The following is a 27,378-nucleotide window of genomic DNA, read 5'->3' as shown; positions in this document are numbered from 1 at the left end:
AGCTTCATCCCTGGTACCTTCCTTAAGGTCAATTAACTACTTCTGAGATTCCCTCCTAATATCATCATCATTGATGTCAACCTACTTCTGACAAGGTGGTAAAACTTTGCATTTCCAACATATCCACAGAAATTTATTTGCAAAACTGTCAACTTAAGTAACCTCCTCTTTAACCACCAGTAGTTCACAGTCTTCCAATTTCTCCCAAACAACATTCAGACCTTCCCTGCTTCCAAAGCCCTGTCTAGTCCTATCTCTTCTGACCTGAATGGCTTCATCTAACCCTTCACTCTCCTACATTACCCAATCAGTCTCTTCTAGGTTTTGTCAACTGGACAAAAAGTAAGAACCATCAAAAGTTATTAATAGTCTCCCAGCCCTCATCAAAGCACACTGGTGAGCATCAAGTAACACATGCCCAACATAGAGAAATGGCCCTTGCTCTACAACAATGGATAGACCACACTCATGCTTCTGGCCTTGTTCTGCCATGAGGGAATTGTAACCCAGGCCTCTCCAGAGACTCCCAACTCTATCTCCTGGTTCCTCAGCTTCCAGTCCTTAAATCCCACAGGGAAGTTTAGGAAAGCTGTTTTAGAATGCCTGGACAACACTAACATCCTGTCTGTGAGATCGATGCAAACTTCCCCCTTACCTGATGCAACAATGGTGCTTGCCCACAATGTGTTTTCTATACTGAGACTTTCATGAATGGGAGGGTCACTGTCTTCCTGTTCAGGGAGAAAAACAAAACAAAACAAAACTGGAAAATTAGCAATGTTCTATTCACATTTTAGGTATCTGCAGTGTGAGAAAAGAAGCATACCCATCTTCTATACCCAACTAACTACAAATATAAGTTTCAAGGGGAATATAAAAACCTGAATTACAGTTTGATTGATCTATGCATAAACACTTCAGTGCTTACATTTATAATAAATAATTTAAAATTTTCATAGGTGCACTTATGGTATGCTGATTATTTGTAGAGAATAGAATAAAATATTTTTTTAAACGCATGGTACAAGCAACGCTTCCTAATCTGAGATTCACTTTTCCTGGAAAGTTTAAAAATTAATATTAGCACAGACATAACCATGAATAAACAATTTTGTAAGTATGGTAGAATTTCCTCTCCTAATATCTGTCAAAGACAAGGGCTATTCTTTAAAAGATAAATATGCTCACGAACAGCAAAAAATGCTTCTGTGACTATTAGTAATAACACACACAGGAAGAAGAGGTCGCCTCTTGAAGCTCCCTTTTCAAATACAATGTGAGATATTTTTCATTAATCAGAACTTAAATACAAGCTGTTTCTTGCTAATATACGTGTGAACACCAAATGTGCCCAAATAGCAATACTATGATATGTAGCAGCACATACAGTCTAGTTTTACATGTACAAGTTTCATGCTGATGGTCACAATATGTAGTAAGACATTCAGTTTAGTTTTACATGTACATGTTTCATGCTGATGTTCAGAGATAAAATATAAAGCTGAGAATGTCACCCTGCTGTGGGTTTCTCCTCTGAATGCTATGAATACTATTAATAAATAAAAAACTGCTTTGGACTTATAGCAGGGCAGAACTTAGCTAGGCGGGGAAAACTAGGCTGAATGCTGGGAGAAAGCAGGCAGAGTCAGAGAGAAGCCATGGAGCTGTTGCCAGAGACAGATGCACTGAAACTTTGCTGGTAGGCCACGACCTCGTAGTGATGCACAGATTAATGGAGATGAGTTAAATTAAGATATAAGAGTTAGCAAATAAAAAGCTAGAGCTAATGGGCCAAGCAGTGGTTTAATTAATATAGTTTCTGAGTGGTTATTTTTGGGCTGAGTCGGGTGGCTGGGAAACAAACAAGCAGCCTTTCCAACAAATTGGTTCACCAACATGGTAGACTAAACCCATGTAAAAGCTGAAAAAGTAATCCTAGACACAAAAGAACTGCCAATATAGGTGAACTGTCTTTAAGATATCCTGCTTCATGAAAAAGTCTGCTGGATACCATGGGTCTTTAGGCTGAAGATGGATGCCCCACTGGTACAGAAGAACTTTGGGTGAATGTCCAGGTAGTGAGATGTTTCTGTCAATTCTAGAGTTTTGAAAGTTGCTTATAATGAACTTATTGTTTACTTAGGTAATATTATATCCTTCTGGAGTTTTTGATGGAGTTAAAGAATTGATAATTATAGTTTTCCTTAGTTATGATAAAAGATAAAATAGATATAAATACTGTAACTGCAATTCTTGCTTGATAACTGTTTTAAGTAATTTTACTATGTTAAAGTTAAAACATTCCTTTTTATTTAAACAGAAAAAGAAAGGTGATGTGGGATTCCCCTCTGTATGCTGTAAATATCATTAATGATTAAAGAAAATGCTTTGGACCTATAGCCAGGCAGAACTTAGCTAGGCGAGAAAAACTAAACTGAATGCTGGGAGGAAGAAGGCATAGCTAGAAGAGAAGCCATGTAGCCCGGCTGGAGATAGATGACAGAACCTTTCTCAGTGAGCCACAGGGTCATGGCGATATACAGATTAATAGAAATGGGATGAATTAAAATATAAGAAGCTAGAGCTAATGGGCCAAGCAGTGATTTAAATAATATAGTTTCCATGTGATTATTTTGGATCTGAGCTGCCGAGCAGCCAGGAAACAAACAAGCAGCCTCAGTACAACATTACCCTAATGAACAGCTTCTGTCCATACTGTGATTGTGGGAGACTTGCTGGAAGATCATAGGAGCCCAAAGATGTGAATCTGACAGTGACATGCTGCAGTAAATGGCCCCAATGTCTGCACAGGGCAGAAACAGCTCACATTGTGTCGACTGTTAGAATTTCTCCCTAAAACAGCAACTTTCACAGGATCTTTATTATAACTTGTAATATGCTATCAAGACACATCCAAAATAAAGAAATAAGGGAGAAAACAGAGTTTTGACCTATGGGTGTACCTTTTCCATTAATTGATCAGGCCATCTTCAAATGGTACCTTTTTCAACTATCTTGCTAGGAAATTAATATATTTGGTACAAAATTATCTGATTAAAGATAAGGCAGAGAATCTTATTTCTACTTCAAAAATATTACCAATAATGCCAACATTTACAAAGTAAAAGGTTTTGCTTTGTCCTATAGGTGCCTGGTATGCACTTGACAGTAAATCAGTAATTATGAAATCTACTGCCTTCCTGCAACTGCTCAAGCTTGTGTTTTAGAACTGTGTGACTCCTGCATCCCTCTCCAGTACCCAGAGAAGAGAGCACCCTAACCCTAGTCGGGCCCTGGGTTTCGGGTTTGGGACTGTGAAAGCTGTCATATCAGTAAGTGTTTAAAACATAGACATGCCTTAAAACTATGTTATCTTCATGTGTGTGGAGGGGGCATTGATGCTTAAAAAGAACTCTCCCAAAAACACAGAACAAAGCTTAATTCATGTCTACTCAGGTGACACGACTCATAAATGCAGGAATCTAACACATGTAAACAATTGCTCTACCACAGGCTAATAACTGTAGGCCAGCTAACACCTCTTTATGTGGAAAAGCCGAGGGTTATATCAGCACAATATAAATGCTCAGGTATGCAGGGGGGAAACATAGAGTCAAAATTTAAGAATGACAGAGTTATAAGCATGGTTATACTTTAATCAATTTACTTTGATATAATAAAGGCAATAAAATGTTTACTGGGGTTCTTCATGGGAACTCCCACATCATCACTCGTCTTTAAAACACACATTAAACATTAAAGTAACCTGCTTCCTATTTCCCAACACTGTCTTCTATAGACAATGCCAAGAATACACTGCTTTTCTTTCTCCAATTCAAAACTGAAATCACTCTTCAAGATAAACAGATAATGATTATCTAAGGAAAATTAGGTTTACTTTATTTAATGGTCTAACAGAACAAAAGAATCAAATTTTAGAAAACACAAGTCATCTCGATGGACCACACTGCTTTTTATTTGACATTGTGGCTGAAATGAAATGACAACTTCTGAATCACTTAGAGAGTATGGTTCTGAAAAATACTGTTGGAGATAGATCCAGATGCTCTTTGCGTTATTTACTAAATACAGCCAATATGGTATAGCCTTCAATTTTATATTGGTCTAAGAGTTTCAGCAATGGGATGCAGATACTTTCTGATCTGCACACTTATCATTTTATGAAATTACGACCTAACTACACATTTCTATTAGACCCTAACAATTAATATCATTGTCACTTAAGGATCATAACCTAAACAACTATAGGGTTAATGTTTGCCCTCCACACATGGAACAGTAACATAAAGTGATCCAATACATTAATAACTGAAAAATAAAGAGGAACTCTCTACCTTCTACAGGCACCATGAGCCCACAACCTTGGCAGCACACAAGGCCATGCCAACCACTAAGCTAAGCTATCCTACAGAATGCCATGAGTAGGTGAAGCATGGTGCCTCAAGAGAAGAAGCAGACACACCAGGGAGGGGTGTGGATAGCCTTCCCTTTAGCATGTCCTTTATTTACCTGGTGAGCACAAAGGCACAAAGTCCTTTAGAGCGCTTTTTAAAGGCACAGTGGTAGACTCAAGTTCAGCCATCAGAAAGCACAGGTAACAAACTACTAAAACTGGAGGTAGGGCCTGGTCTAGACAGCAAAAATATACAGCCAGGAAAGGTTACAACAAGAATTTGTCTCAATAAAACCAAATTAACAACACAACAAAACCTCTTCCTCAGATTTCCTTAATAAAAAGTGTTAGAGATTATTCAAACATGTTTACCATTTGGCTTAGTATTTTCCCTTTATGTCAAACTCTCAGAGACAGACAGAAGTTAAAGCAGGTAACAGTCTTTACAATTATCTAAAGTGGAAATAAATCCTATACAATTTAATTTTAGAAATGTAAATTGTTTTCCCATTTTCTATAACATGTTATCTTTCCATGGTTTCCCTTCATTTCTGTCATGCGAGTGACAGTCTGTAAGCATTAAGTATATCAAATACATATCAAAAAAAAACATTATAAAGTTCTTTACCAATCTCATGCATAAATAATAAAGATTGGAATGACAAAAACAGGAATTTCAAAACCACTTTCAGTTTGGTTTCTTTTTTTCTTAGGATTATGTAGTTTGAAAAAAATGTACTTTGAGGGAATATCAAATATTCTAATTCCAGGCTGGTCCCTCAGCAGTGGCCTGCGTAACAGGCAGGGAGCTGTCCAATGTTCTGACAGGAAGAGGCATGAATAAAGGTTGGGTGTGTTTGTGGCTTCTACAAAAAAGCAAGGTAGAAAACTCAGAGCAGGGGTACATGGGGGTATGTTGGTAATGGATAACAAAAAGTATTAGCCCACTTTGACCCTGTCTTTCCAAGGTAAGGCTTATGTCTTAAATAAAAAGAAAAGTTAACATTTAGAGGAAAGGCAGAGACCACTTTCAGTGGCCCTAAGATGTAGGAGGGTAACTGTTGAAGAAAGCTGTTAGTTCATTCCCAGCTGCCCAGACCACAAAATAATCACTCAGAAACTATATTATTTGCAATACTGTTTGGCCAATAGCTTAAGCATATTGCTAGGTAGCTCTTATATCTTAAATTAACCCATTTCTATTATTTTATATTTACCTTGAGACTTGTGTCCTACAGGCTAGGTTCTGGGGCATCTGTCTCTGGAGGTGGCTACATGGCTTCTCTCCGACTTTGCCTACTGTCTCTATATATCTCTTTCAGACCTGGTGCATACTGTGCAACCAGGTTGTCCCAAGATGTAGGAGGATGACTTCCAGTACACTATACAGCCAGGTTGTCCCAAGATGTAGGAGGATGACTTCCAGTACACTATACAGCCAGGTTGTCCCAAGATGTGTGTGTGTGTGTGTGGGGGGGGTGACTTCCAGTACACTATACAGCCAGGTTGTCCCAAGATGTAGGAGGATGACTTCCTAATTCAGTCTCCAAACTGACCCCCAACAGGGGTAGCTTCTTCACTGTACTATACTAAAAAGTATATAGGATTACCACTTTAAAACAATGTTCAACTAATACTTTTCTATAATTAAATGAAATTTAAATTTCTAATTATAAAGATATTAAATGTCATTTTCTTTCTTTATACTTGAAAAGTACATGCAAAATTATTTTCATACTTTATTAACCTAAAATTCTAGACTGATATATTTAACAGAGAAAAACAAACTGGCTAAAAATGTCAAATGTGGGTACAAAAAGGCCATTTACCTGAAGTGTGCTCCTTAGATACGACCTTAAGAAACACAAGTAAAGGCTCGTCAAGTTCATGCAGAGCCTGAAGGAGCTATGTTGCCTTTCTGCATGTTTGGGGGCTCCCTTGGAATCTACCTCCATAATGAGCATCCACAGCGGGCAGCATGTGCAACTCTGTATAATATAGGATAGTCCCTTTCCCGCTACATCCCTCTGAAATGAAACTCTGGATATGCAGTATTGCCCATAGTGTTCTCTCATCTCCCAAAATATTTCTTTGTTTTAATAAATCACAGACAAGGCTTAGATGTTAACATTTTAGATGGTTCTGGTAGTATTACTCTCTAAAGGAACAGAAATGTATACACAATGTAAAACTAAGACAAAAGGACTTCTGTTATGTTATGAGAGATGGGAATGGCCCTCATATAAAAAGCTTCCTCCTCCATCAACCTCACACTGAATAACAACAGAGCAGGCACACACAGACCTCTTCTAGACCTGGGCCTGCACCCATTTTCTTATTCCCCTTCTCACTGGCCTAAGCATATATGTTCGTGTGTGTGTGTGTGTGTGTGTATGTGTCTGCATGTATAAGAGTGTGTGCATGTATGTGTGTGTATCTGTGTGTCTACATGGATAGGTGTGTTTGTGTATACATGTATATATGTGTGTGTATGTTTGTGAGTATGTGTGTATACATTTATATGTGTGTGGGTTTGCAGAGTTTCTCACAAAACCCACCTTTATGCATCCACAGTGCAAAGAACATACATTTTGAAGAACCTATGTGCTTTCTGATTAGTGTTTCTGAAAATTCTGAAAAGCACAACCAAGGAAGAGGTGGCATTCATCAGACCCAGAAACCTGACAAGTTAGGATACTATAAATCACATCAGAGGGGAAAATGCTGCTATAACAGAATCTCACAGACTAGGAACATATAAATAATACAAGTATATCTGTGGTTCATGGAGGCAAAAAAGTATGAAACCAGGTGTAAGGCCCTTCAGGCTGCATGTATTATGCCAAGAAGTTTCGAGTGGCAAGGTTATAATGCGTATGATGGGGAGGAATGAGGGAAGCTGAACCTTTGATCAAGAACACACTCCTATGACAATTATACTGTTTCTGCAATTAGCACCAATCGTGTATCACAAAACATAGTGACCTAAGCACCTCTTAAAAATCCCATGTACCAGTACAGCTATGCTGAGGATCGAGTCTCCAGCATAGGAACTCAGGGACACCTTCTTAGAATTTCTATTGCTGCAACAAAATCACAGTACCAAAAGTAACTTGGGGAAGAATTTATGTGGCTAACACTTCCTGATCCCAGTCAGCTGATGAAGCCAAGGCAGTAATTCAAACAGAGCAGGAACCTGCAGGCAGAAACCAAAGCAGAGGTCATAGAGTAAACTGCTTATCAGTTTGCTCCTCATTTCCTGCTTAGTCTGTTTTCTGAAGACAACCCAGTATCACCTGCACTGGGCCCTTCCACCTCAATTATCAATCAAGAAAATGCCCCTAGGCCAAACAGATGGGGGCATTTTCTCAATTGCGGTTCCCTTTTCTCAGATGACTTTAGCTTGTGCCAAGTTGAGAATGTGTGTATATATATATATATAAATATATAAACAGAAACACATGCAATATGGACTACCAAAGAAATTATGTGTTGCCAACATACTGTAGCTTCCCTGGTCTAGCTTTTGAATTGTAGCAGGCTATAGAAGTACATGAAAACTACAGAAACTCATACATTTAACCTTTTCTTTTAAGTAAAGGAGCCTTGAAGAGGATACAGAAAATGCTCAACAGAGAGCAATGAAGGAGGTCAGTACAAACAAGGCATTGTCATTAAATTCAAACAGTATCTGGGAAACAGGAACCCTAGCTTAGAATTATGAATATGCACCATGGCACATAAAGCTGACTCTATATTCTGAGGCTCTGTAGATGAAGAATCTTTAAGAAATCAATAGAAATACATAATCTAGAAAGTTCCACAAAGTAACACCTAACTTTCCCATGCTCTGCATATTTTGGTGAGCCCATACAAATGAAATGTGTAAGGACACATGCCACCGCCTGCTCCTAACGAACACATCTTCAGTCTCTGCAGCAGTCAGTGGGCATCTCTAGCTTTAGTCAACTTTCTGTGAATGTATTCACTCATAAGTGTTTTTTTAAACATAAAGCAAAGAAAGCCAGCCTACAAACCACAATCCCAGAGAACTTAGACAACAATGAGGACACTAAGAGAGACTTACATAGATCTAATCTACATGGGAAGTAGAAAGTAGAAAAAGACAAGATCTTCTGAGTAAATTGGGAGCATGGGGACCTTGGGGGAGGTTTGAAGGGGGGAGGGGAGACCCAGGAAGAGGAGCAGAGAAAAATGTAGCTCAATAAATATCAATAAAAAAATGTATTTAAAAAATCTGCTGACCTAACCAAGTTTACCTGCACAGCATTAAACCCATTTATCATGCTGCACGGTTATCCCCACTAACCATCTTATTTTATAACACTGAAATTCTGTCCCTATTAAATATCATCTGTTACCCCAAAGGCTCCAGTACCTACCATCCACTTTCTAAGAATCTGATTACTCACCTCTTACAAGCATAATCATAGAATATTTGTTCTTTCAGGAAAAGTTAGTTTACTTAAAATAATGTCCTTAAGTTTCACCCGTTATGTAACATGTATAAGAATATCATTCTTTTCTGGATCAATTTCTAAGAGTACTTTCCTAATGCAGGTTAGCCATATAGCCACAATGTAAGCTACATATATTTTCTCATAACTCATATGGCTTTGACATGTTTGTGCTTATGTCTGATATGCAAACTCTTATTTTCACTCACCCACATGAATCAACTTTTCAAAACAATTCTAGAGTTTGGGTCACAGTGAAAAACTCTTGAGACAGTTCATGATCATAAATGTTTTCTTCCAATACTGGAACAATTTTTAATTTCTCTTTTAATCAATTCTTTTATTTATAAGTTATTTAAGATATATTATTATTATTAAAGTTTTAGAAACTTCAAGAAATATTTCTTCCTAATTTAACTACACTGTGGTTAGAGAACATGAATGGATTTTTTTCAAAAATATACTAAGATTTGTTTGACCTACTTTGATAAATGTCCCACATACCCATAAGTATATTTTACATTCTACTGCTGAATGATATCTTGTATAGCTGTCAGTTCAATCAACTTTAAAGATAATCTTCAAAGCTATTATGTTCCTACATATTTTTTATACCTGTTCAATTAATTCATAAGAGGGCATTGAAATTTCCAACTACCATTAAGAATCTGTTTCTCTTTCAGTCCTAAGAGTTGGCTTCATGAATTTCAAAGCTGTTATTAGGGACATAAATGCTTATGGTTTTATGTCCTGACAATAAATTAAACCTTTCCTCATTATCCCCTGAACCCAGCTTCTTGTGATACTGCTATAAGCACTTGAGTTTTACTTAGCGGCACCCTAAGGCATACTTTCCTACCTTCTTACTTTTGAAATATAAGTGGCTTTAATGCGTTTTCTTAGACACCATATATTGGGATCTAACTGTGTACAGTCTGACTACTCTTTCCATGGAATTGGCATATAGATCATTTACATTTGTACACAAGTTATTAAGAAGTCTCTAAATTTAGGTTCCAAATGCCTGAAGCTATCGGGGTAGTTTAATTTTTATTTATTTCTAAATCTATACTGCAGTTATAAATAAATATATAGGACTTCATCTACAAAATATATACCAGGGCCTGAATTGTACCCTATTGAATACATTTAGTATAAGAGATCCTTTTTGACCAGGTACGTTGTACTATAACTGCCAAGAAAGTCTGAGGACCCTTGCTGGGTTTTCCTCAAGCAGCTCCTAGCACAGAAGAGACAGACAAGCCACTGAGTGACAGAAGCAAGAGCTGTTCAAGTGTTCCTCTGCCTTGGAGTTTTTCTTTGTTTCTTTTTGGAGGATTTCTATTAAATGGAAAGTTTTGCTTCTCCCATCTTCCCATTAATTCTTTTATATACAGTACATAGGTACTTTCTTTTTTTTTTGGTTTTTCGAGACAGGATTTCTCTGTGGTTTTGGAGCCTGTCCTGGAACTAGCTCTTGTAGACCAGGCTGGTCTTGAACTCACAGAGATATGAACTTTCTGTTCATAACAAAGTATTGTTTTCTTGAACCAGATACACAGAGGGGATTCTATTCTCATGATGGGAACTGGGATCTGCTCTCAGTTTACACAGGGCATCTCCTTAACTCATCATCTATGAGCCCAATCACTGTGTGGTACTGGTGTGGGCTGACTCTCCTGTGTGCTCCAGTGTTGTCTCCCTTCCTCACTATGCTTCCTTGATACACAAACCTTTAAGAAGCTCACTTTTGCCTCACAAGTTTCTCACACAGTCATGAGTGATATATTCCAAAAGTCCACTGGGGATTGGAGGGCTACCCTAACCAAATCCACACAGAGGACATGTGATCCTACCTACTCTTCAGAGAGCAAAAATCTATCTAACATCAATGTCCAAGGGTGACCTTTTTCTTCTCCCAACACCGAAACTAGCCTGGCACGGACTCTGCTATTTTGGATTTTACCACATTTTCGGAGAGAGAAAATGAGAAATTATCAAACCCAAGTTTATCCATGAATAAAAAGGAGTGAACTCAACCTGCTCTCACTGTTGGCAGGTGTTGCTGGAGGTCTGTCCAACATAGAGTTGGGTGGCCATAGCCATCCTGAGGTGACAGGAGTCTAACGCAGCCTCTCTTCAACTCCCCAACACTGCCACTTTCCCTAAGCTGACGGTTCCTGTGCAGCTTCCTCCAGCATGACTGATTAGGTTTCCAATCTAACATCCCCACCCACAATGGCACACGTGCCCTCCAGGCTCTGGACAGCCTACTCTGACTCTTTAACCTTGAGGTCTGCAAAGATCTGTCTAACAAATATTGCCAACATTTAAAAAGTGAAGAAAAAGCAAAATGCCAATAACATTTAAGATTTGTAGCCGGGCTGTGGTGGCACATGCCTTTAATCCCAGCTCTCGAGAGGCAAAGACACTGGATCTCTGTGAGTTCAAGACCAGTCTGCTCTACAGAAGGAGTTCCAGGACAGACTCCAAAGCTACAGAGAAACCCTATCTTGAAAAAAAATATTCATAATAAAGGTTGGATTAATTTTTACATTGAGAGACAGCTGTTTATATGTTAAAATCTTTGCACAGAAATACCACAGAGCATCATGTGCACATGCTTCCATTACATCTTGGCAAGTAGTTATACAGCATACATGTAAATAAGCAGCTACAAAATGATCTCTATCTCCCCCGTGGGCTCTGAATGCCTTACAGGTGTCCTGAACTAGCATCCCCACAACTTGTATATTAGCTGTCAATCACTTAGCATCTGCAAATAGTTTTGCAAGTGATAATGATCATGAGCTAAATCGTGTATGATGAGTAACAAACATGTCCGTGTTCCTATATTAAAAAGTCTTATAATAAAGACCCTTATTAAGAAATATGTTAACCTTTATAAGCTGTTAAAACAAGTATTCAGTTGTTCTATTTCCAACAGTCATGAGAGAAATGGGGCTTCAAGCTTTAGCAAGTCTCCATAACAACAAGCATCACAGAAGTAAAGGATGTACGTTCATGTAAACACGTATTTTTCCTCCAGGGAAATAAGAAGCTAGAAGTGCTGGGCACATTGGTCACCGACTATTAACTGAAGTCAAGACTGAATTAGCTACACTGTACGATTTTTCTGACTCTTATCCTATGGGAACCGGATCTTACAGACTGGACATGTGCTAAAAACAAGGAAGCCTGCACCACATGTGCTCCAGAAAGGGATGGCGCAAAGGACATACCTCTAAGAACTTACACATTTTACAGCTTTTGTTTCATGCTTAGAGCTTCTGTGTTAAGCTATGCTAACTGAATTATTCTCTCTAAACAAAGGTGCACTGCCATTAGCCTATAAAAATATTGAAAATCTTTAACTTACCCTGGTAAATGTTCCTTCAAAACTATGAATATCCAGCTGTGGCTTCTGAGCATAAACATAGGCACTGATAGAAAAAAGGTCCTGGAATATAAAAAATAAAAATGAACATAAATCTTATGATTGAGCAAACATGGTCGTAGAAATTTTCAAGACATGAAACTTCCACAGCACACAGCACCTTTTGATACAGGGACATAATGAACAAGCTGGCGACAACCCTCATTTCCAGGCACACATGAACATTTACAAGCATGCGTTTCATTTAGTATATTAGACATCAAATGACTGAATAATGGCACAATAATGAGAGTGTCATTCGAAGCGTTTCATGATAATTTAAAAATCATTCTGAAGTTTTCAATAATGTAGGAAAGCCTCCGCTATTAGGTCAAGGGCAACATTTGTTCGCATTACTTAAAGGTCATTAAAATACATCCTTAATCATAACATGTGTTTCATTACAAATAAAATTGCCTCTTGTTCAATAAAACTAATTAAATGTAAATGGTATTGTTTACTGCTATATGGATCTTTTGAAATAAATCAGCAAGTCATGATTTATTGAAAATTGCTGGGGCCTCATGGTTGTTAATAAATTTGCTTGATCACAAAAGCCAGAAGTATATTTCCCAAATGTCTACAGTGTCTGGAAAGTGCTCTGCCAACTCGGTAGCGGCAAGTGGAAACCACATCTGGGACCAGAGAGCAGCAGGGGAGCCTTGGTCACGGGAACACCGTCCCCAGTGTCCACTCTTTGACCACATTGGGGAGGTGGGGCTCTAGCACAAGCAGGTTCACCTACCCTGCACCACACTGTCAGGAGCTGGGAGGACATTACTGGTGGTGTGACACAAAGTATCTCTAAACCCATCACTCACAGACACAGGAGTTAAAACAAGTAATAGCTATGGCATTGTAAGCTATAAAATGATGACAAACTGAACGGCCTGGCTATAGTAAAATCAGAGCTTTCTTTTCTATGAAGAATAGTGAGTCCAGCTTTTATGATGATCTGTGGATCGGAAGGTCAGTTCTCATCTAAGAAATATTCTTGCTAGTTAACCACCAAATAAAATATCAAAATGTCTTAATTAATTATACAATTATTTCACAATAGTTACTCATACTTCCTATCATACCATATCAGGCATAAAATTTGAAAGTAGCACTATGTGAAATATATACCTCTTTAAATACTGCATTATATAAAATATATAACACAATACTTTAAATAAAATTAACATACATATTTTCCATTAATAAAAATGAAGAGAAGATCTTCCAGATATTGAATAAAGCATGACTTCCTATGGTGATAGAATAGAAGTCATTCAAAGTTATAGACAGAAAATAGTATACTAAATTTTTTATTATTTAATAGCACATAATTTATATTATAATCTACACATAATTAAAATACAAAATTAAATTTGATATACATATACACCTATTTTCAGCATCACAATCAAGGTACACAACATTCCCATGACCTTCAAGCACCCACTGTGCTCCCACCCTCCTCCACTTCCCATCTCCATTCTCCTCTACTTCTATCTCCTGCACCTCCACATCCATTCTCCAATTCAACCTACCTTCAACTCCACACACCCCACACACACCTGTATTCTCCTCTACATTTCTCTAGCTCCATTTCCACCTCTACCCTCCTTCACCCCCTGCAGGGCCTGGTGGAAAAGAAGCCATTCTAAAGAGAATCTAGAAACAACAGACACCAAAGAAAGGGGATTTTCCCCAGAATCTCATGCTGGGAGAAGGAAAGGGTCTCAGCCAGACGGGGTACTTGTCTCTTAGAACGGTTTTATCATCTTGTCAGACCACCTTACAGGCTGGGACCCACCAAAACCCGGTCAGTGATCAACAGTGGTTGGCTGGACCAGACCTTCACCAGAACTGCTTAGATGTATGTGTCCTTGGTCCTCTAAACTTTGATCTCACTTCATCACTTCAGAGCTCAAACATGGACTTGAGGGGTTTCCTGGGTACCCCATTCTTCTGCCCAATGTGACTACATTGAATAAATCTCCCTTTTCTGTTTTCCATTTTTAACCTGGCTCTTCCAATTGATTGATAAAGGACAAGTGGCTGGACCTGACTTGGAGCGCAGGTTGTGAGCCCTCAGTCTGACAATGCCCCTCCTCTCCTGCTCTCCTCTGTTGTCCTCCAGCGCCACCCCACCCTCCTCAACTGCCCAACTGTTCTTCCCAGACTGCTGGAGTTGAATCACAAACAGCATATTCTTGTTTAGTTAAGTTTCAGTTTTCTTTCAAATTCTTTCTGACAAGGCCTTATTCTGCACTTCCTTTTCTGTTACTCTTAAAGCCAAATCTATCACACAGTTATCAAGTAGTGTGGATACTGACCAGCTGCCTACTGTCAGTGCCATTTTTGAAGGCTGTTCAAGGGGGAAACAGAAAGTGGAGTCATCACCCACTTCAAATAGTTTCAAAACATCCTTTTTAGTTTACTCCAGACATACTGGCAAACCAGTAACACAAGGGATCATGTGTAACCAAGGAGTAACTCTCAACTCAACACAGGATTTTAAGTAACTTCCCAAGGAAATTTTATTTGCTTTTATGTTTTCATTTTTACACATCTTTATTGTGTGTATGCCAGGATACACAGGCCACAGAACAAGTGTAGAGGTCAGAGAACTTGTAGGAGGGAGTTACTTCTCTCTTTCCACCATGTGGACTACAGGGGATTGACCTCAAGTCAGCAAACTTGATGACAAACACCCTTGCTAGCCATCTTACTTGTCCAAATTTATTCATTTTAACAAAGTATGAAAGAAAATAAGAAGACAGTTGTCCTACATTTAAGATAATAGTACAACTTTATTTTGCAACATAAGAAATAAAATAAAAATGTAAAACACTGAAAAGGAGGGCAAGCATGGAAAAGGCCTGAGAAAAACAGGAAAGGAAGGGACTGCCCTGGCTCAAGTGGGCAGTGGGAAGGAGCTTTTCGGCCTATACTCTATAGCACCCAGATGTGCAATGGGCTTCTTCCTCTGAATATTTCAGCAACAGCAGCACTTTCAATGCTAATGACCCCTTTGACTCCACCTACTGACAGGCACTTGAATGATTAAAATGACAAATTAGAGCTGTCAGGAAAGCAGCATTAGGGTCCAAAAGGAAACCAGTCAATGTTTGGGAAAACATGCTAGTGTTGACCCAAACAAAACCTAACACATTTATACAGCAACAGACATTATGAAGACAGCAGTAAAAACAGAGATCAAAATAACTCATTTTTAGCCAAGGTCTAAAGAACAGGCACACCTGCTTATGAAAGAGGACCGGAGACTGTATAACCAATTGAGGGTAATTTTAAGGTTGGAAAAGAGATAATTTGTTCATGGAATAGTACCGGTGCAGGTGGCTAACAGGGTTTTGTTATTAGATTTTGATTTCTCGTTCAGAAATTCTCCTGAAATTAATGCTGATAAGACTGACTGATTAGAACATGGATGATGAGTATGGAGTTTCTCAAGTACTGTTTCAGGTTATCTTGAATTAACTTTAACCTCCCTTGTACCCATTCACTACCTGCCTAACCCTGACCTCTTAACATCTTATGATCACAGGTAAATTAGGGCATTTGGAAATGTACAAGTTGACCATGAGTTTACACCAAATCAAACGCTAATTATGACCAAAAAATAAAAATAAGAATAAGAAAAGAAACAAAGAAAAAGGAACACCTTCATGAGGGTCAGTAAGGTGCCTGAGTAGGAAAAGGGCTTTCTTAATGACCTCAGTGTGGTCCCTAGAACCTGCATGGTGGAAGGAGAGAACTACTCCCACAGACTGTCCTCTGACCTCCATATGTGCACTGTAGCACACACAAGTCCACCAAACACACACACATACACACACACACAATAATGGAAAAGTTTCTAAAAACTTATGAAACTGTTAGAACATAGAATTTAGTTAGTCTGAATCTGAGTTTCTAGGCCATAGTCACTTAATTTCTGCTCCAGAAAAAAAATAATAATTATCTCTTATTACCTTTGAGGTGAGAGCTATGTTTTTTTGTATAGACACTAGACAGATAACCTGTTTAGTATGAAATAAATGGTTAGTATAGAAGAAATGACTTCAAAATCATGTAAACTATAATAGTGCAAATAGTCTAAGTTTAAAATTAAGAGCAGTATTCACTTAAAAAATATACTTGAAGATACTGGTAGGCCATACAACAAACTATACATATGAACAAACATTTTCATTGGGAGTACTGGGAACTGATAGAGACCAGGCACCTAGGGTGCTAGGTAGGAACACTGAGCCATATCCCCAGGCCCATTTTACTCTTTATTCTAAGACGGGTTTCACATTAAGTATTCTAGCTGGCTTCATGTTCACGCTGTAGCTGAGGTGGTACCTGAATTTGCAATGCTGTTTCCTCAGTCTCCAAATGGCTGGCATTACAGGCCTAACTAAATTTTCTTATGAAAATCTATGTAAACATAAAATGTATCGGGCATGGTGGTATATGTCCATAATCCTAGCGCTTGGGGAGCAAGGGTGAGAGTCTCAAGTTTAAGGCCAGCCTAGGCCACACAGTGAACTCGAGCTCAAAAACAGACTATGAAACTGCAAAAATGCTTGTGGAAACTTACATTAAAAAATGACCCAGGACACACTCTTAAACGTCCTTTTGGCAAACAGTATATATGGTATCTGTCCTAAATGCGGCTATCCAGGAGGATGTATGTGGTATGTCAATGGCAGCCAGTGCTGAGGGTAAACTGTGAGGGAGCTTCTTCCATTTTATCACTTGGGGCATTTTCAATGGACACATTAATATTAAAGTCGGGACAAATTTACCCTGATCTCTTTTTCTGAAGGAATGGACCCTAAGAAAGAAGTCTGCACGGCATTTGATGCAGAAGTGAGGACAGAGACAAAGCCCTGACAGAGAGGCTACCTGACCAGGACAAGGCCAATTTTGCGGGGGTTCCACTCTGACAAATCAAGCCTTAATTCAGATATAGTCAGCAGTAACATACATCTTGTTTGGTCCACCTACTTCTCATCCAAAATTAATGAACTTCTCTACATGGTGTTGATTCACTGAGACCCGCTTTCTTGGCAAAAATAACTATAAAGAGGGATTAAATCAGGAAGCAGCCATATTCAGACAGGGACACAATGACCCGAGAAGACAGACATACACTGTGTGCCCTTTGTTAGGGAGCACCAATTCACAGGACAAGAGAAGATGCCAAGCAGGGGAGGAAGGCTCTGACCTGGAGACCAAGCTCAGGAAAACTGTAACAATGAGGGTATTTGCAGTTGCTGGGAAGGTGGTGGAAAGGCAAAGAGGAGTCTGCAAAGATCTCCACTGGAGTTGGATGCCTACAGTATCACTAAGCACATCTGGCCAGGCACTGTGTTAACCTCCAGACTGAGAGCTCAGAAGACATCAAGTTTTTTTTTTTTGGGGGGGGGGGAGACCAAAGAGTTTGGTAGATCCTAGAAGGAGTTTGCCCTAGCAGTGGAATTAAACCAGCATTACAGCACAAAGGAACCCACTCTAGAAATATGTAAACAGGGTCCTGATAAGACTAAGATGAGCTGCAAGATTTTGAACCAAGAATATACATAAGAGACCCTGAAGGAAAAAAAAATTCACAGACAATGACTATATATGTACATATACCCTTTCTCCTCTCTCTCTCCTCTCTCTCTCTCTCTCGGCAAATATACGAAAGTCAAATGCTACAATACATGAAAAAGATACCCAATGGGAGAAAGTGGGATTTTCTCCCATTGGGTATCTTTTTTATCTATTTTGTGGTAGGCACAAAACAAAGTCAGTATAAAAAGCAAACATTATGTATTTATATATTAATAAAAGAGAAAAATACAAGATTATTTCCAAAGATATAGAAATGCCTCTGAAAGAATGGAATTCCCTTTTGTTACTGTTAGGCCTCGGGTTATCCCACTGCTCATACTGAGCTGGACTATAGAAGTCAAGATTCTTCAGGAACTTGTCTGCAGAAAAAGAGTCATTTCCCTTACCTCAGGCAGAAGGGACACATGGCTACCTGGGCTGCACATTGAAGCCCAGGCTCTGATCGATAAGGAGGTTGAGCATGACCTTAAGTGTCTTTTGGCCATTTGAACTTCCTCTGCTGAGAATTCTCTGTTCAGATCAGTGCCCCATTTTTTAATTGGGTTAATTAGCATTTTAAAGTCTAGTTTCCTGAGTTCTCTATATATTTTGGAGATCAGACCTTTGTCTGTTGTGGGGTTGGTGAAGATCTTCTCCCAGTCAGTAGGTTGCCTTTTTGTCTTGGTGACAGTGTCCTTTGCTTTATAGAAGCTTCTCAGTTTTAGTAGGTCCCATTTATTCAATGTTGCCCTTAATGTCTGAGCTGTTGGGGTTACACATAGGAAGCGATCTCCTGTGCCCATCTGATGTAGGGTACTTCCCACTTTCTCTTCTATCAGGTTCAATGTGTTCTGACTGATAGTGAGGTCTTTAATCCATTTGGACTTGAGTTTTGTGCATGGTGATAGATATGGGTCTATTTTCATTCTTCTACATACAAATGGATGGAAATAGAAAACACTATCCTGAGTGAGAACCTTCATCTGGTGATGGATGGAGATAGAGACAGAGACCCACACTGGAGCACTGGACTGAGCTCCCAAGGTCCCAATGAGGAGCAGAAGGAGGGAGAACAAGAGCAAAGAAGTCGGGACCACGAGGGGTGCACCCACCCACTGAGACAGCGGAGCTGATGTATTGGGAGCTCACCAAGGCCAGCTGGACTGTGACTGAAAAAGCATGGGATAAAACTGGACTCTCTGATCATGGCGAACAATGAGAGCTGATGAGACACCAAGGACAATGGCAAGGGGTTTTGATCCTACGTAATATGCTGGCTTTGTGGGAGCCTACCCAGTTTGGATGTTCACCTTCCTAGATATGGACGGAGGGGGGAGGACCTAGGACTTGCCACAGGGCAGGGAACCCTGACAGCTTTTTGGACTGGAAAGGGAGGGGGAAAGGAGTGGGGGGAGGGGGAGAAGGGTGGGAGGAGGGGGAGGGAAATGGAGGCTGGGAGGAGGTGGAAACTTGTTTTTTTTCTCATTTTCTCAATAAAGAAAAAGATTAAAAGGAAAAAAAAAAAGAAGCCCAGGCTCCCTCAGTATCACAAGTACCTCTGGCATCAAAGTCCAAGCTAGAAGCCCCTCCCTTTTTACCCCCTCCTTACCCTAAACTCCCTCCAGCTGGCAGGTTTCCTTCCCCAGCTACTCATCCGTCTTACAGCCTAGCTAGTCTCATTCTTCTCTCTTATTCCCACTTACACTCTCTTGCTATCTCGCCATCTACTATCGCCTTATCCTCTCCTCTCCCATTTCTCTAGCCCTGGCCATGCCCCATCCGCTAGCCATGGACAACCTACTTCTTTCTCTCTCTACTCTGGACTCTTCCAGACATCTGTGGCTGTCCTCTCTCTTATCTACAATAAAAATCTTAACCGTATCAAAGAGCACTCACGTCAACAGTTTCTTTACTTTGCCCCCTCACATATCAAGCCTCTAGGCAAACTAGACTAGGAAAACTGCAGTTATCCTCATTATTACAGGAGGGAGGGAAACAGGTATACTAGCAGGAGAGATTCAGAAATCTAGGAGAGCTGCTTTAGAAATCATTAAATCTACAAAGATTTATACTTTGTTCTAAGCTCTTCTTGCAGCTTCCCTGAGTATGTGTGTGAGGAGAGGACCCACTAAGCTGTGGTCCATAGTGATATTTTATTTTAACAAATAAAGCTTGCCTGAAGATCAGAGTGCAAAGCCAAACCACTAGAAGCCAGGCAGTGGTGTCACACACCTTTAATCCCAGGACTGGGGAGACAGAGGCTGACAGACTTCGGTTAGTTTAAAGCCATCCTGGGCTACATGAAATTGATCCAATCTAAAAGAGAAACAAAGCTCATACAAAGATGATCCTAGCACTTGGGATCAATGCCTTTAATCTCAGGACTAGGCAGGTAGAGAAAGGAAATGATATGGCTGGGCAGGGGGAGGAATATAAGGAGAGAGGAGACAAGAGCTCAGTGCAGTCTGAAGCAGCAGTCTGAAGACAGGATCGCTCACCCCTTTGATCTGAGCACTGGCAGAGGTAAGAACTCTAGTGGCTGGTCACTCTGCTTCTCTGATCCTTCAGCTTTCACCCCTTGATAGCTGACTCTGAGTTTTTATTATTAAGACCAATTAGACTTTGTGTCCCAATGATCTAAAAGGATCTCCCACTTCCCTCAGCATAAAAGACAGCAGCACTCACTTCCTCAAGATCAGTTCTCCTGCCCTCAGAAGGAAAAGATGCAGGCAAAAGGTCTTCTCCCGAAAGACCTTACCCTGCTATTCAGTGAGTAGCATTTCTTAGAAACAGACTCACCTGCCTGGCACTTCAAGGTCAAACACAGATTATCTAATTAAGAAGCTTACAACAAATAAAAACACAGATAGTCTAAGTATCAAATCAACAGGACATGGAAAACCATCTGAAACAGTCTCTCAACCTGGAAACCACATCATCTTTAATGACCTTGAGGAAAAAGAAAATGACACAGAAACTTCCCTTACCACCTAGAAATCACTTCAAAAGAAAGAGAGCAAGAAAGAGATAGAGACACAGACCGAGAGAGAGGGAGACAAAAGACACACACACACACACACACACACACACAGAGAGAGAGAGAGAGAGAGAGAGAGAGAGAGAGAGAGAGAGAGAGAGAGAGAGAGAGAGAGAGAGAGAACAGTGCCCAGTGGTGCTCACCCCTAGGGCTGGTAGCCGTTGTGTGCAGCTCACCGCCACCTTCAGCTTCCAGTCGGTCTCACCATCTAGCTGGTCCGTGCGGATAAAGCATGAACCTTGGAGGTAGAGAAGAACATGTCACCATCTGGAACTGCACTGGAGAAGAGTTCTACTGAGTTATGTTTTCAAGCAGATGTCAATACAACAGGAACAAGAAAATGATTCATCTAAATAGCCCAAAGAAGAAAGTTTTAAAAGCCCTCATTTCAGATGATATCATTTGGTTCAAAGAACAAATCTGTAAAAAGACAGCCATCAATCTAATTTTTAATTACTTATGTCCTGTTTGGTGACCTTGCTTTTGTTGGAGGTGGTAGTGACAGTATCTGTCTGTGTTCTGCATGGTGCTATGGCTCAAACCCATGCTTGAGCATGCTAGACAAGTTCCCTACCCTTGAGCTACAACCCTGCCTGTGAAGGTTTAATATCAACTATTTTGTTTTAGAAAGCTATCCTGATCATTTACTTTTAATCTAAGTTTTGATGATGACAACATAATAAGATACATACAAAAATATCTGAGTCTGACATTACCTTGGTAATAAAATGTTAATTGACCAACATAACATTCGGTAATATAAGCACAACTAAAATGCTAATACCCAGGTAAATACTAATATGTAATAAGAAAGCCATCAAATTTCAGAAGGGGAAAAATTTGAATCACAAGAATCTAATTACCCCCAGACCATATTCACCATCCCTTTTCTCAGAATTGATCTAGAGATAAAAGCAAACACAAATGCACTAAACGATATACACAGATCATTCGCTGCAACAGTGTTTACAATAACGATAGATTGGCACAGGGACTAGAGAACTAGCGGACTAAAACAGCTGAGGCAGCAATTAAAAGAGAACAAGAGCAAAGAGCTCAACATTACGAAAAGAGCCATAGGACACATTGTTAAGTGGAAAAAATATGTACACACACATGCAGAGAGAGAGACTTGTTTGAGGCATGAGGGCACACACTTGCAATGTCAGCACTTGGAAGGTAGAGTCAAGAGGAATTCAAGGATGTTCTCAGCTATAAAAAGAGTTTGAGGAATGTTTGGGCTATAGGACACCCAGTTCAGGGGGGAAAAATTGAAACATTATGTTTAAGAACGGAAGAAGGTAATGGATGTGCAATCAACATTTTTAAACTGGGGTAGTCTTGCAGTAGTAACTGTTTGCTTGAAAAGGAAGTTGATAAACACTGACATGAAGTGGGGAGGGGGTAAAATAGATATATAACTGAGCATTTAAGGTTAGCATGGGGGTTCTCTTGAGCAAGAACCAGAACCCTACTCTGGTTTACACTTGGTAGCGTTAGGAGACACTTGGTTTCCACAAGATCATGTGCTGTAGGTGCTCCAGGAACCCAGTCTCTAAGATACGGGTATTTTCAGGAAGCTACAATGCAGAAGGGTACCCCTATTTTAGTTACTGCTCTCATGTTGTGAAACAATGCCTGTCAAAACCACAGGGAGAAAGACGTATGTTGACTCGTGCTTTCATCACATTTAATCTATGATCACTTGGTCTTATGTCCAAAGGGCAGCCAATCATATGGGAGAAGACAACTAGTCATGACCAAGGACAAGTGCTTGTCAAAGAAAAGTGATAATGCTCGATATGTTTTCTACTTTTTCCCTTTGGGGGGAGTGATCTGTGAGATATCACTGTCATTCAGCGTAGGTCTTCCCCACTGTCAGCCCTCGATGGAAATGCTCTCACAGGTGCACTCAGTGGTATCCCTCACCAATCTGAGGTGATCGAAATTCTGTCAAGTTGTAATAAAGAATCAACCACAATAGACTCTCGAAACAAAACTTAAGTGTAGCACAATGCAGAAGTAAGAATTAGACAACCTAGAGCCAAACACTAATCTGACAACACCTAACTGTTGTGCCATGTAAGGTTATAGTTAGTTTTTCTTTTTCCTTCATCTGCACAATGAGAAAAATATCTTTGAAACCATATTGTAAAACTTATAGAATAATTTTTCTGAAGTCTGAAAAGAATGTATGTTACATGAACTTATAACTGATTGTTCATAACTTTTATTATTTCTCAAATCTGAAAAGACAAAAGTAGGTAAGACTGTATCTTTACATAGCTACATCCAATAACCCTTTCTATGCAATCATTTGAAATGAAAAGAGATGAAAGTCCATACATATAATTACCATGTTTCTCCTTGACTGCCAGAAAAGGAACAGTATCTATACCAAGCCCCTACTCTATAATGTTCATTTTGCTGTTATTGAGCTAAAGCATCTCAGCCAAAGCTGTCAGCAGCCCAGCATCTAAACTGCCCAGTTCCATCAACATATCACTTCGCTTCCTCTAGTCCCTCTAATGACCCAAGCATGAGCACTATCACTGTGACAAGGACTCTGGGACTCTGAGGTCAGAACCTACTCTGGAGCATGGCAAGAAGATTTTTTTCTATTTGCATTATCAGCTGAAGTTACATTAAGGGACTTTCACTTGAGTATATGCACTCGGGAAGATATGCACAATTGAACTGAACAAACTGTTGTACACTGTCAAAAGGATTATAAAAAGGAAAACATTCTTCACATGCTGAATAGAAAAGCTAAAGAGCAGTAAGAAATATGCAAGTAACTCTAAAGTTAAATGTTTACTCAAAACTGAGGTTTTTTTCCATCAGACATGTGAGTATATGCATTCTGATAAAAGAGAAAATCAAACTTCAATGGACAAAATTCTATTTTCTGCCTGTCCACTGTTAAAACCTTGTTTTCCAAAATTTATATTGGAACAGATGAGATGCTCTGAAATGTCTTCCAATACTAGCACAAAAGCAAAAGCAACACAGCAGATACTATAAACACAATTAAGCCTGCACTCTTTTAAAGATAAAAGGTTTGTGCCTGTTAAATAAGCAGAGACTGTTTTCAAATTTTAAAGGGAAATTACCTAAGAAGACCAAAAATTACTAACTTCAAGAAACAGAGGCAATGAACATAGTTGAGCATATACTTTTGTTGTATGATAGGGCCTCTCTTGGGTATATTCCCAAGAGTGGTATTGCTGGATCCAGGGGTAGGTTGATTCCGAATTTCCTGAGAAACCGAAACACTGCTTTCCAGAGTGGTTGCACAAGTTTGCATTCCCACCAGCAATGGGTGAGTGTACCCCTTTCTCCACAACCTCTCCAGCAAAGGCTATCATCGGGAACTCACCAAGGCCAGCTGGCCTGGGTCTGAAAAAGCATGGGATAAATCCGGACTCGCTGAACATAGCGGACAATGAGGAATACTGAGAACTCAAGAACAATCGCAGTGGGTTTTTGATCCTACTGCATGTACTGGCTTTGGGGGAGCCTAGGCAGTTTGGATGCTCACCTTAGGAGACCTGGATAGAGGTGGGCGGTCCTTGGGCTTCCCACAGGTCAGGGATCCCTGATTGCTCTTCGAGCAGATGAGGGAGGGGGACTTGATCGGGGGAGGGGGAGGGAAATGGGAGGCGGTTGCGGGGAGGAGGCAGAAATCCTTAATAAATAAATAAATTAAATAAAAATAAAAAGAAACAGAGGCAATAGAGGAAGCACCACAACAAACTCTGGAGTGCAGCTGGGATGGTCTGTCTTCCCATCTTACCAAGAGCAACGTAACAGAAAGCACTATAACTGACACTAGTTAAAGCTCAGTAAAACTGAATTATTAAACTGGTCTGCTTAGATCCTATTACAGACTTCTTATGAATACTTGATTTCATTTTGTATAATTAACAAGAGTTGACAGGAAAGGACAGTTTAATGACCTCGAATTAAGATCACCTAGTGTATGTGTCGCATTAAGAGCCACATGAAGGGATGACAAAGTGAGGGGACCTGTGAGGTAGCTGAAGCTGTCACAGCACTAACAAGCTATCCTGAGGCATCATCAGCAACTTGCAACAGCTCACATATCCAAAAGCTATGAAAGGGAAAAGCTAGAGTATATGTCCTATGAAAGAAAAATAGACGTTGACTTTGGATTTATAATATCAGATCTTTGGCCATTAAAGTTGATTTTTAAATATTTATATGACTTAATGGCTGCATGAAATTTTTAAACTGGTGGCAATATATATCTTTCTATAGAGATAATGTGGATGAGAACAGTGCCACTTGCCTGTCATCCCACTAACAAGTGACAGCTGAGGTGCTGTGTTGTGTTCTAAACACTTAAACTATAACGTTATCACTTAGATACAAGTGAAAAAGATATAGACATTTATAAGAGATTGATAAAAATTAGTTCTAAAGCATTCATTTCTGCTAACACCACTAGAAGAACTATGCGCACTCGGGAGATATTTGATCTGAATTAAGAAACTGATGGAACAATTGATTAATTGGAATTTAAGTCATCAGTCACCAGATCCATCAACAGCTCCATTTACATTCTAAACAATCCAGTCATGGCTCAATAGAATACTCTTATTAATACTCAGTCAATACAATGCCACAGATTGACTTACCATGCTATATTGACAAGCACCCGGATGCTAATGTCCAGCTCTAAACCACAATGTTACTTAGGACTTGTACACTGACAAAAGTTTAGAATTTTATTATAAAAAATGACATGCTATAAAGAATTTTTTAAAGCTAAAATTGAAAAGCAAAAAAATAGTGTTAGTAAATAACACAAAAATCCTGAATATGTTTATTTTCTGAAAATAACTAGACAACAGTGAAACTTTATGTAATTACTTAAAACCACACAAAAGACCAAGTGCATTTTGCTGACCTCCATGTAAAATGTCCCTCCAGACCCCAGAAAGAAGAGTTGCAAGACAGTGTAAAATATAATTGCCCACGTGAGGTCTAATCCAGAGGAAGGAGAGATGGTCATGAGTGTTACAGGAACACAGTGAGGAGCCACCGCAACATGAAGAATCAGCAAGCAAAAGTTGGATATTGGAAACAAAGAGAAGAAGGCTTGACTGTGGTTGCTAAGGAAGAAGACCTTGGGTTGGAAGTTGCTGGTCTGGAGGTGATACACAACCATATGTTTAAGCAAGATTAGCTGAATGTACACGGTACATTCTGACCGTTTTACAGTTAAAAGCAGAGCGCAAAAATTACTCAAGAGATGATAATGGACTAAATCTCTGAAACTGTGAGCCAGTCCCCATTAAGTGTTTTCCTCTATAATAATTTCCTTCATATTGCTGTGGCCATGGTATCTCTTCACAGCAATAGAAACTTCAAGACAATTCCACACATAATCTCATCTAAACGGTATTTTCATTTGCATCTCCAAAGACAAAGACATTTTAAAAATCACAGAATCATAATCATATATAAATTATCAAGAACTCTTTATCATCATCAGATAATTATTGCTGAGATTCCCTAGTTCCTTATTAGTAGTTACAGTGTACCCAACACAGAACCCAAGCAAGATAGATCCACACTTGGCATTCACTTGGTATGCCTTTTCATCTTGACAGGCCATGGCAGCATGCAGGCAGACATAGTGCTGCAGGAGGAGCTGCGAGTACTACAACTTGATCTGCAGGCAGCAGAAGGGAAAATGATGCTGCACTGGCCAGCCCTCAAAGCCTGCCTCCACAGTGACTCACTTCCTCAAACAACCTCTTCCATCAAGGTCACCTAAAAATGCTACTCCCTATGGGCCAAGCATTCAAACTCTAGGTCCATGGGGGCCATACCAATTCAAACCACCACAGGGATTCTCTTTAAAATGGTCTATTAGTTCTTGAAGAGATGGCTCAGCAGTTAAGAGTGTGGCCTACTCATGCGGAGGACTGTGTTGATATTTTGTTTGTACTCTAACAAATAAAGCTTGCCTGAAGATCAGAGGGTGGAGCTAGCCACTATTTAACCATAGTCTAAGGGTCTGTACAGACAGACAGGAAGTAATATGACTGGATGGAGAGATGAACATAGATGGGAGGAGACAGGTGCTTGGCCCTTTATGGGCTGAGGAGTTAACAAAGTAAGAAATGGCTGTGGCTTGCTCCTTTGTCTCTCTGATCTTTCAGAATTTACCTAAAAAAAAAAAATACCCAAGAGTTTCTGAAACTAAGAATCCAGAATCAAATTTGGAAGCCATTTGATCTATTATATAAAGGAGGACTCAATTAAAAGCAATCTGACTTCTTAATATCTGCATATGAACGGGTAGTAATGTTTAAATTTGACAAACAGAAGGTTATAATAGAACCAGAATAGGTTAAGTCAGACGTCAGCTACACAGAGGTCC

The 27,378-nt window shown here is 39.5% G+C and overlaps 1 protein-coding gene across 11 annotated transcripts in view; it reads right to left on the bottom strand.

The window, feature by feature from the left end:
• The window catches only part of Atp9b (ATPase phospholipid transporting 9B (putative)), a 204,468-nt gene that overhangs the window by 112,555 nt on the left and 64,535 nt on the right, over positions 1–27,378 (bottom strand). For 9 of the 11 annotated variants that reach the window (XM_075968164.1, XM_075968159.1, XM_075968162.1 and 6 more), the window contains exons 8-10: positions 21,107–21,201; positions 12,272–12,352; positions 656–731 (exon numbers count right to left, since the gene is read on the bottom strand). In XM_075968164.1, coding sequence (XP_075824279.1) covers positions 656–731; positions 12,272–12,352; positions 21,107–21,201 — 252 coding nt within the window. The remainder of the gene's footprint in view (positions 1–655; positions 732–12,271; positions 12,353–21,106; positions 21,202–27,378) is intronic. The other 2 variants (XM_075968168.1, XM_075968166.1) reach the window with 1 other exon arrangement.

Source organism: Microtus pennsylvanicus, chromosome 4 (genome assembly GCF_037038515.1).
Source record: "Microtus pennsylvanicus isolate mMicPen1 chromosome 4, mMicPen1.hap1, whole genome shotgun sequence".
Lineage (NCBI taxonomy): Eukaryota > Metazoa > Chordata > Mammalia > Rodentia > Cricetidae > Microtus > Microtus pennsylvanicus.
This window is presented reverse-complemented; position numbering and strand designations above follow the sequence as displayed.